This window comes from Bufo bufo, chromosome 5, assembly GCF_905171765.1.
Source record: "Bufo bufo chromosome 5, aBufBuf1.1, whole genome shotgun sequence".
Lineage (NCBI taxonomy): Eukaryota > Metazoa > Chordata > Amphibia > Anura > Bufonidae > Bufo > Bufo bufo.
Window position 1 is genome coordinate 400,309,687 of NC_053393.1, and position 13,411 is coordinate 400,323,097.

The following is a 13,411-nucleotide window of genomic DNA, read 5'->3' on the forward strand; positions in this document are numbered from 1 at the left end:
ACCATGGCTGCCGGGACGCTAAAGTCCTGGCAGCCATGGTAAAGTGTAGCGGGGAGCAGCATACTTACCGTCCGTGCGGCTCCCGGGGCGCTCCAGAGTGACGTCAGGGCGCCCCAAGCGCATTGGATCACGTGATCGCATGGCACGTCATCCATGCGCATGGGGCGCTCTGACGTCATTCTGGAGCGCCCCGGGGAGCCGCACGGACTGTAAGTATACCGCTCCCCCGCTCCTACTATGGCAACCAGGACTTTAATAGCGTCCTGGCTGCCATAGTAACACTGAAAGCATTTTGAAGACGGATCCGTCTTCAAATGCTTTCAGTACACTTGCGTTTTTCCGGATCCGGGGTGTAATTCCGGCAAGTGGAGTACACGCCGGATCCGGACAATGCAAGTGTGAAAGAGGCCTAAGACTCCTTCCTCAGTGGTCATTTTTCTCATGAATATGGCCAGTTTATATACCTTCCTAGGTATGGTTCAAATTAACTTGATTGTGTTGTACTAAAGATATGGAATGGATTTCTGTATAGTTCTAGTTGGAATCTCAGTATGTTGATTAGGATCGTATGGCCTTATTTTTATATATATGTATAAGTAGAGACTTATTCGTACATTATTAAAATACATGCAATGCAACGCTAGTAAATAGAAGTACACAACAAACCAAGGCAAAAATTCACAATAATATTTGTGTATAGATTGTAAATGGCATAATATAATGTTGCGATTTTTAGAAATACTGTGACCTATTGCTGTAGATTCTATGTATCTGTTACGATGTGTACTCTTCTACCTGGCAGTAGAGATAGTGGCTATATTAGGCTTAAAGGCCTGAGTAGAGGCCTCCCATACTTTAAGGTATAGCTCTGCCCGTCTATCCATCGGGTCTTCCAAAGTACCGAGGTATTCAAAAGGCAAAGCAGAGCTTTTTGAAATTTTTGCAATAGGGGCATCCAACTTAGGAGGCCTATCCCAACATGACTCTCCCTCATCAAAGGGAATATTTTCTTTTTAACATTTCTAGGGATAAAAAAAAACTGTCAGGTTTTTTCCACTCTTTCTGAATTAAATATTTTCGTTTAATGGAAAAACTCGATTTTTTTGTGACCCAGATCACCAAACATTATATCTTGAATGGATTTCTGTTCCCTGGATTCATCCACCTTCATAGTGGCTCTAATAGCCTTGAGTAGGGAATCCGTATCCTCAGGGGAAAATAAAGGTCTACCCGTGGATTCTGATTTCTCCTTGCTCATTCTTGTCGGAAGATTCGGTATCGGATATGACATTAGAGTGACCCTGCTTGCCTGCAGTTGAGGAAGGGAAGCATTTTTTTTAAAACATTTTGATTGAATCGGAAACTTCAGATTTGACAATATCCGATACTCTAAAGTAGTGACAGGGATTCCTCCTCTACCACCTTGTTAGCGCAATGCTGACATAGCTTAGACCAGGAAGGAGCGAGTTTTTTCTTGCACACAGCATACTCTTCTTTTAATTTTAGTGGTTACGTTCCTAGGGCCCTCTTTGGAATTCTAAAATAAGAGAATAAGCCCCATTACATACTGAAGGGAGGAATAAAAGGTGGGGATTGACCCCCTTACCCCACCAGGAATACCGGTCTGCCATCATGACCCTCCTGGACATCAGCGCTCTGACTGCTCTCTTCCTCCATACTTCCAGATAAGGATAGAGCGTTCTCCATAGGCACATCCACAGATGCTTGCAATCCTGACCGCACGCTGATAAGGGTTAAAGGGGTATTCCCATCACAAACAAGGGGGCATATCGCTAGGATTGTCTGATAGGTGCGGGTCCCAAACCACGAGAATGGAGCGGGGGGAGAGCTGTGGCTGGAGGACCCCGGATTTCCCAGGGTCAGTCCACCACTATGCGCTGCTCCCATTCATTTCTATGGGGCAGACGGAAATAGCCCAGCCAGCTCTCAACTATTTTCAGCGGCCCCATAGAAATGAATGCAGGGCGGCTGCACATGCGCAGTGCACCCTCCGTTCATTTCCCCGCTCCGTTCTCGTTGTAGGGACCCGCACCTATCAGAAAAGCGATATGCCCCCCATTGTCCGAGATGGTAAAACCCCTTTAAATACCCTAGTTTGGGTCCCTGCCTGCGTCCCTGTATGGAAGAGGATGTTCCCATCCTCATTTCTGGAACGCTGGCCATCCAGAACTACATGCGTTCCAAATACTGGAAGTTGCGTCCTGCAGTTTCCGATTCGCACAGAGCGCGTTCAGAAAATGCTCAGCCCTCCCCTGCCTCTGTAAGCTTGCTGGATGCCAGGAGGAAGAAAGAGACCAGGCCCCGGACCTCCTAAACACCACCAGGAGGGTCCAGCGTGTTGGCATTACCTCCCTGTAACAGCGGGACTGCCCAGGAACGGCAGCACGACATAGTCCGGGACGTAGAAGGATGGCCCCAGACTTGGCAGGCGGCTCCTACTGTAGTCTTACTCCGCACCAGGTAACCCCTATCTGTAAAGCACATGCGGGGCTCCTGCAGCCTAATCTTCTAGCTCTCCACTATAGGTCCTATTCCCTGGGACAGGAAACAAGAACTGGCAGAGCCACTCCTTAAGAGCTCTCCACAAAAGTTCCTGTCCTGGATGGAGGCAGTCTCTCATGGGTGCTGTCATGGGTGTAGGGGACAGTATCACCTACCTTGTGGTTTGGGCAGTCATGTTCCCCACACACATCTATTTTATCCATATTGTGAGCTCCACCGATTTTATTTATTTTTTACCATGTAAAGTAAGAAATATCTTAAATCAACAAGGTAGCTGATAGAGATTTGTAGGGCTCCAAAGTATAAGGCCCCATTCACACAACTGTATTTTTGGTGCAGATCAGAGGTGGATTCATTCATTTCAATGGTGCTGCAGAAACTGGAGCCAGAACACCACATGCTGTCCAAATCATGTCCGTTCTGCAAACACATTCTATTGCATAGGTTGGTCTGTGGAGATTGCATGGGTGTATTCTCACTTGACGAAAATCGAAACCTGCAATTATGTCTATAAACATTATGATGTGCTGTAGTTTGTCATGCTCTCCAGCATGTTTTGAACTTACTCCACTATTAGGCCGAATCACACAGATCTAAGAAGAAAAGACTTACATGTCATGTGTTTGATATCTGCATGTGTTATTCCAGCATTAGGCCTCATTTCTACAGCTGTAAGGCGCTGGCACACAGTGCAGTTGGGATGCAGCTACAACAAACATGCATTCACAACCCAGTTGTTTAAGCTACTCATATGTCTGGATTAGTAACAGAGATATTGGGCTCTGTATTGTTTGAAAGCAGACATTCCAAGGTTTCAACCTATACCAAAATCACTGCATTATCTTCACTACCTGGGAAGATATCACAGTTAGAAATTGGAATGCAGCAGAAAGTAAAAGCAGGTCTCACCACTGTTTATTCCCAACTTGATTTGTAACATATCTCCTGCTGATGTTGTGCTAATGCTGTCATTGGTCTTGGTCCTGGAATGCCAGCTTTCAAACAAGACCAGGCCCATGTCTGTAGCTGTTACCAATCAGAAGATATGAGCAGCTAAAGCAGACACCTAATTTCTTTTAGATTTTTGTTACATTTCCTTAAAGAAAGCATAGGCTGTGTTCACATCTTCGTTTAGGCGATCGGGCACAAATGCCAGCCTGACAAAAAATAAACACACCACACACACAACATTCCATGCCACTGTTTTTCTCTGTCTGAAACCCAGCATTTATGCCAGAAATCATCTGGATCACTGTCGGACCTCATTGCACTCAATGGGGATCCGGCGGTGAAGTAAAATTTCGAGAAATATGCTTTCTCTGTGCCTGAACAACCAGCCAGCTCTAACGGAGATGTGAACGAGGCCTTATTGAGAAAGCAGGAATAAAAAAAAAATTAAAAAATCCTGTCAATTTTTTTTCATCAACAGTTTGATGCACGTTTTGATTTTATCAAAGCTCGGAGTAAATAGTATAAAAAGGAAACAATTCTCATTTGCACTCCTTTTAGCTACAAAACCAAGATGCAATTTTATCCTGCATCCACCACAGGGTGGAGGATTAGCAACTAACTGCTGAGACCCCCATGATAACAGGAGCTTTGTGCACCCTCCATATGAATTAGCTCCATTCCTTTCCATGGGACTATTATGCTGTAGATAATAAAATTGAGCAAAAGCACCCATTGCTTGACCATACACCATTCTCATGATTTATGGGGGTCCCAGCAGTCAGCCCTCCACCAGACACTTGTGTGTATACATCTGACTCTTGGGATATCACTTTTAATTACTATGAAATGACATGAAGATCAGATGAACACCAACAGGTAAAATAATGCAACGTTCTCCTGCTTTGCAGGGAAAGACAACATAGACACGGAGATTTAAGCTTCTTTATTTTAAATTTTCAATGTAATCCAATTTCAACCAAAAAGCTAGATACAAATTTAAACCAGGTAAGCACTAGTATTAGCCAACAGGAGCAGGCCTATACACAGTTTAATCAAAAAAGGTACTGGAACCCTTTGCGCAAAAGCTTTCTTTCGATACAATACAGTAGTCAACCTTATTTTCATTGCACAAAATAAAATTTAATTTCCTCCTCTAACTCCGCACGCTTCAACTTTCAATTACAGTTTGTAACTGCTTTATAACTTAGTTTCCAGAACCCAGCATGGGTTTACTATTATAGAAGTATTACTTTATTCTAGAAAAGTAATAACTGCACAAACACCAGCAAGTTTCTGTCTCGTTTCCTCCATCCAGAACATGGCTTCCACAGTGCCCAAGTACTTGACCTGGTTAATATAGCCGCTGCAGACGTCTAGGCTATATTAACGTCAATGCACCCACAGTGGGAAATGCAGTGTATGCAGCAACTGGGAGAAGAGATCAAAATATTAAGTGCCTGTACACTTTGTCTCATCCCTGCAATATGAACTAAGGTATGAAAGCAAATGCTGAACAAACTGGATTTTCTCCTTAGAAGCCTGTCCAAAGTCAACCTTCCATTACTGCTGTGAATCCTTGCTTCACTGAAGCGATTCAGACAGTGCTTTCATAGTTTGGTAAAGCAGTGACGCTTTTATACCTGTTACTTTCATATTTCACCCTTACCACTGTAGTCTAACATTCTAAACTTTGTTAAGGGGACATGACCAGTGCAAATGGGAAGACCACCAAAAACAAATAATACCTTGTGCTTTCTGATACATTTGATTCAGTGTGCCAAAGTCCCATCATTTCACATTTTACAAGGCTTAAAAGCATAGATGTTGCAAAACATCCTCTCTTTCACAAGGTCCATGCAAAAAAAAAAAAAAGTTCAGACAAAATAAAGAAAATAAAAAATATATAAAAAAAAAATAAATGCAAAAATATCCAGCATGAAGGTTCAAAATGAACAAGTGTTCTGAGCATGAGTCCATATTCTTCTTGAAACTGAATAAGGAAAAAAATAAATAAAAAATGGTTGCATATTAACTGATCTTCCCAGTTTGACTGGTCACAACCTTATTCAGGCATGTATGGGCGAAGGTGATCCTCAATGGTGCCAACCGCCCAATGGGTGAGCTGTTCCTGTGGCAGGTAGAGGCAGATGCTGCATAACTTCAGGATCATGGCTTTGCTTTTAGGAGTCTGCAGACAGGAAAAAAAGGACGCATTGTGTATTTCACAAAAAGGTATAGAGATATTCACATAAAAGCTAAATATGAAGAAATGACATCACATACACATGAAGACAATTTTATATTCCAACTCCTTAATATAATGAATTTCTGGATCTGGCCCTGTCTTAAAGGGCATCTGCCAGCAGATCTGTACCTATGAACCTGGTTCACCTGTTACATGTGCACTTGGCAGCTGTAGGCATCTGTGTTGGTCCGATGATCATATGTGCCCACATTGCTGAGAAAAATTATGTTTTCATATATGTAAATGTGTCTCTAGGAGCAACGAGGGCGTTACCATTACATCTATAGGCTCTGCAAGTGCTGCACCCTCTGCACTGCGATTGACATGGCCCGTCAGTGCAAACATCAAGGGCATGGCCATTAAGAGAGAGCAGAGCCTCTATGTGTAACACCCCCGTTGCTCCTAAAGGCTCATTTGCATATATGAAAACATTTTTCTCAGCAATGCGGGCACATATGAACATGGGGCCAACAAATGTGACTTTTCTATGGCAAAAAAAAATTAAATTTGCGTGGAACATCAGTACATGACCCCCATTGGAGGTCATTTACTATAATTCTACGAAAAGTAGAAAAGTCACAACTTCTGTCACAAGTGCGGTTTGTGGCAAGTTTGAGACTTGTAGGCTTTTCTTCTAAAAAGTGAGCATGAGCAGGCAGGAGCACCACACCAAACTCATTTAGCAACACATGTCCCAGAAAACTGGCACATTTTACACCAGAAATTACTCCAGCTCGTGGCTAGAGTAGATCTCTGGCGCACGGACAACAGAAATGCAAGAAATTTCTTATAAGGCATGCACCCCTTAATAGGGGGCTTTTTGCTATGACTGGCGTGTGGAACGCAGTTGTACGATATAAACAAATTGCACCACCGTTGTCATTTAAGATGGCAATCTACATATAGCCCAAGAGACACTAACCTGCAACTGCTGTCTATCTATGAAGAGGAACACCGACTGGTTAGGATTGTTCAGAACAACTCCAGTCTTGTCATTGCGGCTGATAACATGCAGAAGATGTTTTTCATAATCACCGTGATGAAATTCAAACTTGGCCTAAAAGGGAAATGGATTAGATTCTAGTTAGAGGATGTACATGACCAGCTTCAGCTTGAAACCAGCTACTCTTGCTGAAGACTGGTTGGGAAACCAACACAAAGTATACACCAAAACGCCCAACCCCCGTTCTGTAGTCACACTGCCGTAAGAAAAAGCAAACTTCGCTACAACCTAGAAGCTGGCCCCTTTCCAATCCCATAAAATATACTTGCCAGCACAGGCCTGTAGGGCTCCTCTGATCCCTTCCATCTTGAAAACAGAAGACACACAATCTTCTCTATGTCGTTTCGAGGCCAAAGAATAAAGTCCATCTCCTGAGTACACCCAATAACATCCTAGAAAGTGCAGACATCACAAGGGTTAATTCATTCATAGAAAGATTAACATTTCAGAGGATGCACCTAGCCTAACATTCCAGGCTGAGCATGACCTCTAGCAGTTACATACTGTCCACATGTCACCAGTGCTTTACCCTGCGCATTGACTGGTAGCGAGGAGCATGAAGCTGTACTATATCCTTCTGCAGAAGCTCGAGGGAACTCTCCAAGGAATAGCTGGAATCCCGCACACCTTTCAGAATATTTTCTTCGTAATTATTAGTCATAACTGGTATAACATCAGCCACTTCAAAGAGAGCAGGGTTCTTTTTCTACAGGAGATAAATCAATATTCAGAATCAGATGAAATATGTCCATCCTGCAGAAACAGTACAGTAGGTTTCTAGATTTTTTTTGAGGCATAGGAAACATGTAGCAAAAACACAGTATGAACAGAGCCCAAGACATTTATTCCCAACAAGCTTTTACGGTCCATGTAGGCCTGGAGAACACCGCTGAGGCTATTCTGTACAGGGCTCCATTCACCCACAGGAATATCCGGACTGATCAGCAACTATGGCATTCCATACAAAGGAATACTGAAAAAAGTATGCCACAAAATTTTTACTTTGGGAGCCTATACAGTGGGATACGCGAATAGACCGGATGAAACAACCGAAGTCGATTTGCATTAAACTTCCTTTGAATACTGTACGAACTCTGGTTCGGTTTAACCGAACCAGAGTTCGGGAAATGGTTTTTTACAGTATAAGGGTCCATTCACACATCTATGTGATTTGCGGATCCGCAAAACACGGACATTGGCAATGTGCATTCCGCATTTTGTGGAGCGCACATCGCCGGCACTCTCATAGAAAATGCATTTTCTTGTCCGCAATTGTGGACAAGAATAGGACATGTTCTATTTTTTTGCGGAACGCAAGTGCGGATCTGGAAGCACATTTCGGCCTTTTTGAAAATGAATGGGTCCTCACCTGTTCCGCAAAATTGCGGAATGGATGCGGACCCATTTTGCGGACGTGTGAATGGACCCCAAATCAATTTCTGAAGTTATTATGCAAAGTCTCGAGACTACACAAAGTAATAACTTCGGCTCATGAAAGCTAATACATTCTAAAACTGTACAGAGCGCTCGCTCCGTAAGTATTGAAACAAAGTTTTATGCAAATCGACTTTGGATGTTTCATCCGAAGTCGATTCGCTCATCCCTAATCACGGCCTTTCGTTATACCAAGCTTAAAGGGGTTCTCCGGGAATATTATTATTTTTATTTGCAAACACAAGATTCGTACTTACAGTACATGCTCTGGTCCCCATGCAGCAAATGACTGGCTTCAGCAGCGACATGCTGCTTGTGGCCACATCACCTCTGAGGCCAGTCACTGGCTGCGGAGGAGCATGTGACCATGCCTATGCTGCGGCAAATGTAAACAGCATGCAGAGACTGAAACGTAGACATATGGAAGGCAGAGCAGAGGATCGGAGCAGCGGAGAGAAGGCAAGTATAAATCTTCTGTTCATGGACGCAAATAATCCATTATTCTCGGAGAACCCCTTTAAAGTGGGTAGATATAAATGCCAAATCGGTGGGGGTCTGACATTTGGAACCCCCACTCATCAGCTGCTTCCTCTTCAAGATCACAATGCCCGTTGTCTCGCTTGTGGCGGCAGTGCAATTACAACTGCTACTCCCATTGAAGTTAGGGTACTTTCACACTAGCATTTCTCTTTTCCGGCATAGAGTTCCGTCATAGGGGCTCAATACCGGAAAAGAACTGATCAGTTTTATCCCCATGCATTCTGAATGGAGAGAAATCCGTTCAGGATGTTTTCAGTTCAGACACTGAACGGCGTTTTGGATGGAGGCAATACCGCAGCATGCTACGGTATTATCTCCATCCAAAATTCCGGATCCGGCATTAATTTACATTGAAATGTATTGGTGCTGGATCCGGCATTAAAAATACTGCAATGCCGGACCCGTCCTTCCGGTCTGCGCATGTGCAGATCGGTAAAAATGTTAAGAAAAAAATATATATATGACAGATCAGTTTCTCGGGATGACAGAGAGATGGATCCGTTCTTGCAATGCATTTGCAAGACGGATCTGTCTACAAGTGCAGTGTTTGCATGCAGATTGCCGGATCACTCTGCCGCAAGTGTGAAAGTAGCCTTAACGGGATGAGCAGCCGGTCATGTTTTCAGGATTTCCTTATATTGAGCAGGTGACAGAATTGGTGTCCATGTATCAGGACTTACCACAGGTCTTCATTCTGTGGGATATTCTCAAATCATGACCAGCAGATGGGCCCTGAGGAACTCTGCCTTGCTGTATAGCAGTAGCAACGGTGCACAGTATTGCGGCTTTATCTCACTCACTTGACTAAGACAAAGCAGTAATTACCATGCAGTGGCTTTACTAGTGCTGTCTACCGGTGCCATCTTCCCTGCAGTCTTGGTATTATTTTAAAAGGGAGTGTCACTTCTGTGCATTTTTACTAGTTCCCGCTGCACACCTTTATGTGCGGTTCTCAATGTTTATTGCCCCCCAAAAACAGCTTATGAGCTGTATGAAAATTATTAAAAGAACCATAGGGGCTGTGCCTATCAGGATCCCCGCTCCTCCCCTCATCAAGCACCACAGGCGCACATCTCAGCTCCGCTTTCTCTTCTTCCAGGCGGACTGAATTGCACATCCTTTTGGCGCAGATGCAGTTCAGCTATGGACACCATTACAGAAAGGCACAGATCGCGCAGGCGCAATCAGAGCCGAGATGTGTGTCTGCACGAGATTTCCAGCAAGTTCGAGTCAGAGGAGCCAGGAGATGTAGCCGACATGTGGGCTGCATTTCCCAGACTGTTCACACGCAGTCATATCCTGTCCCGCTGTAGGAACTGTTGGACCCCATCATCTGTGGGTTTCAGTTAGGGTTTCTATAATTCTGCTGGATACAGCAGGATCCTGTCAGATATTTTCACAGTCCTGGCCTGACTTATGTCCCCGCAGGTCCGGATAAGTTATTATAAGGAAGCTTGCTTGTAATGACAGATCCCAGCCTGTGTTACATCACGAACAAGGAGATTCCTTCACAAGCAGCATGTAAAGTGCATCTTAGGCTACTTTCACACCAGCGTTTTTGCTGGATCCGGCAGGGCTCAGCAGAAACGCTTCCGCTACAGATCCGGTTGTATTACCTGTAACATAGCCAAGACGGATCCGTCATGAACTCTATTAAAAGTCAATTGGGGACGGATCCGTTTCTATCCATTTTGCTCCGCATCCCAGGATGGAAAGCAAACCACAGCGTGCTGCGGTTTGCTCTCCGGTAGGAGAACAGAACGGAATGCATTTTGGAGCGTTCCGTTCAGTTACGTTTTGTCCTCATTGACAATTGAATGGGGACAAAATGGAAGTGTTTTTTCCTGGTATTGAGCCCCTATGACAAATCACTACCGGAGAATATTAACGCTAGTGTGAAAGTAGCCTTACTATTAATGATAAAACAAGTGGCATATTCTAAACCTAATGGAGTGGTATAGCGCACATTAAGCTAGGGACAGATTCCCTGTAACACAGCAACATGAAGGGGTTGTCCCATAAAATAATAGTCTACAGTTTTAAAACTGGATCCGAGTACTTTAGTAATTGCATGTTATTAAAGGGGTTCTACAGTTTGTTTTAACTGATGATCTATCCTCTGGATAGATAAGCATCTGATCGGTGGGGGTCCAAAACCCAGGACCCCTGCTGATCAGCTGTTTAAGGCACCATTCAAGTGCACCCAGGCCAGTTGAGACTAATCGTGACGTCACTGGGCCAGCGGTAAACAGTGAGAAAGCCACGGCGCTGCCTTCTCAAACAGCTGATCGGCAGGGGTCCCAGGTGTCGGACCCTCGCCGATCAGATGCTGATGATCTATCCTCTGGATAGATCAGTTAAAACAAACTGTAGAACCCCTTTAAAGGAGTTGCGTCATCTCAGACGATGGGGGTATATCGCTAGGATATGCCCCCATTGTCCGATAGGTGCGGGTCCCACACCTATATAAAGAACGGAGCCCCGAAAGTTGTGGAGGGCGCAGCTGCCCTCCATTTTCCACGAGGTTGCCGAAAATAGCCAAGCCCTGGCTCGCCTATTTCCATTGGGCGCATAGAAGTGACTGGAAGCTGTGGCCGGTCATTGGCGGTGCGCTCCTATTCACTTCTCTGGTTAGCACGCTGGGTGATGACCAGAGTCCTCCGACCACCACTTTGCGGGGGCTCTGTTCCCGATACAGGTGCAGAAACATAAAGCACCTGTGGGTACTGAATGGACCATGGAGGAACCATCTACTCAGTCTGTTTGTGGGCCGACATTACAATACAGGACCAGAGGGCCCATCATTCCACATGACAACCAGGAGCCTATCAAAGCCTAAAGACACCCAGCTTTCCCAGACACTGATCAAATGACTGTCTTCAGAGATGCGAGCAAGCGGTTTACCTTGTCTTTGAACACAAACGCGATGTACATCTTGAAATCAAACTGGTCAGCTAGAGACTCTTTCTTCTTCCTTAGCTGAGAGCGCAGTCTGTTCAGGGCCTGCTTCTTCCGAGAGTTGGGGTCCCCCATTTTTTTTTTTTATATATTTTTTTGGTAATACCGCCGGTGCCAAGGCCTTCAAAACTTCTTAACTGATCGCCAATTTCGGTTTATTTTTTTTTTGCGCACGCGAGACACCAAGTCAACAGAAACACGCCATGCCACCTCCTTCCAATGACTCAGTCGGGGTCAATGCAACCTAAACCACTGCTCGGACAGGCCTGTCATACTACTAGGGCGCCTGTGCAACCACGACAGGAGGCGACTGATCTCCGGATGGAACTAAAAGAGGCATCATATGCATGTAGAGAACCGAGAACTCAACTGGTAAAATGCTAGGGGCCCGATGAAAAAATTAAAAATCAAACAAAAAAAAAAAAAAAGATAAAGATGTCTCCTACTATCAGCCTACACCATAAAATCAAAAGCCATCCTGCACAGGCCTGCTGGTTAGGCCTCTCTGCTGACAAACAGGAAAACTAGGATTGCTCAACCAGCCCCAAGACTGCATCATAGGAGAAGAGATGACGTCACTGAACCTCTAGCGGCCCCGTGCAAAACCGGCGCGAGACAACGATTACTTATCCGTCTGACAGGTGGGGGTGGGGTGTTCACAGCACAGGTCGAGTCGCCCCAAAATAGCGGGCTGAAGGGCAGAGAGGAAGCCCATGTGGAAGTTCAGCCGACACCCCTTAGGGAGGAACACCATGATGCCGGAGCCCAGCAAGGAAGGCTGACCCTGTCAGTGTGTCCTAGATGAAGGGGTTAACGGTAAGGAGTACAGGCGGTCATGTCGCGATTAGATGCGACACAAAGAAGAAAAAAATAAAGTTGTAGAGTGCGGGATAGTGCGCCTAGAAGGACGATCAGAACTGGGGGAGATCACCACTAGGGGGCAGTCTGGTGTCCTAGCCACGCCGGCTACCTGTCATGTCTGCGGGAGGCTGAATGCTGGTGTCAGGACGCTGGGGGAGGCTGGCGGTGGTGCGGGTGACAACTCCAGGGGAATCCATGTCAAGAAAACACCAGGGAACCCAACGGACCCCTCTGCTTGTGAGCCACGCTGCTCAGCGGGTTGTGCGCCCTACTCCACCCCGACCCACCCATGCTCCGGACCGGGGGTCTCGCTGTGAGAGGAGGAGGGGGGAGGAGGCGGCTAAGAGAGGGAGAGGCGGAGCAGGCGAAGGCCTCGATACCACGCAGTCCTTTGTCACCTCAGGAGAAGAAGCACAAGGCCTAACGGAAACCCCGACCCGTCTCGGTTCACGAAGATAGAAGCGGGACTGGCGTCCTTGCAGCTCGGGAACTGCACGCAAACACCCAGCACCACACACAGAAGAAGATGGCCGCCGCTGCGTCACCTCCTGCCTTCTCCCGCCAGGGATCCTCTGGGTTATACCATGACAACGCAGGGGGGTTCAGCTATAACGTGTAGGCGCATTTGTCTACAGATATTGCCGCCTTCTTCCATGTCAGTTCTAAAAACACACACGATACAAAGGTAATCTCTAGTTTTATGCCAGCCGCTGAATAAAATAGCAACAGCTACCCTCGGCATCCTGACGCCCCTGCAGGAATGGTAGCGCCCACATTGGAGCGCCCCATGTTTAGCACATAGCGGCTGGTGACGTCTTTTCACATGACGTCTCGTTAGTGGAGATTTTTCACTAAACTTTATTAACATGTAAACAAAACAGTCCACTGTAAACATG

General features: G+C 45.5%; 1 protein-coding gene across 1 annotated transcript; it reads right to left on the reverse strand.

The window, feature by feature from the left end:
• Positions 1-4,402: 4,402 nt before the first annotated feature.
• On the reverse strand, positions 4,403-13,073 carry C5H6orf62 (chromosome 5 C6orf62 homolog). The gene is made up of 5 exons (XM_040432893.1): positions 11,601-13,073; positions 7,252-7,428; positions 6,992-7,114; positions 6,642-6,776; positions 4,403-5,662 (listed from the first exon to the last, which is right to left on the reverse strand). Exons 1-5 carry the CDS (start codon positions 11,727-11,729, stop codon positions 5,537-5,539), a joined length of 690 nt encoding a protein of 229 aa, XP_040288827.1. The 5' UTR covers positions 11,730-13,073; the 3' UTR covers positions 4,403-5,536.
• Between the last annotated feature and the right edge of the window lie 338 nt (positions 13,074-13,411).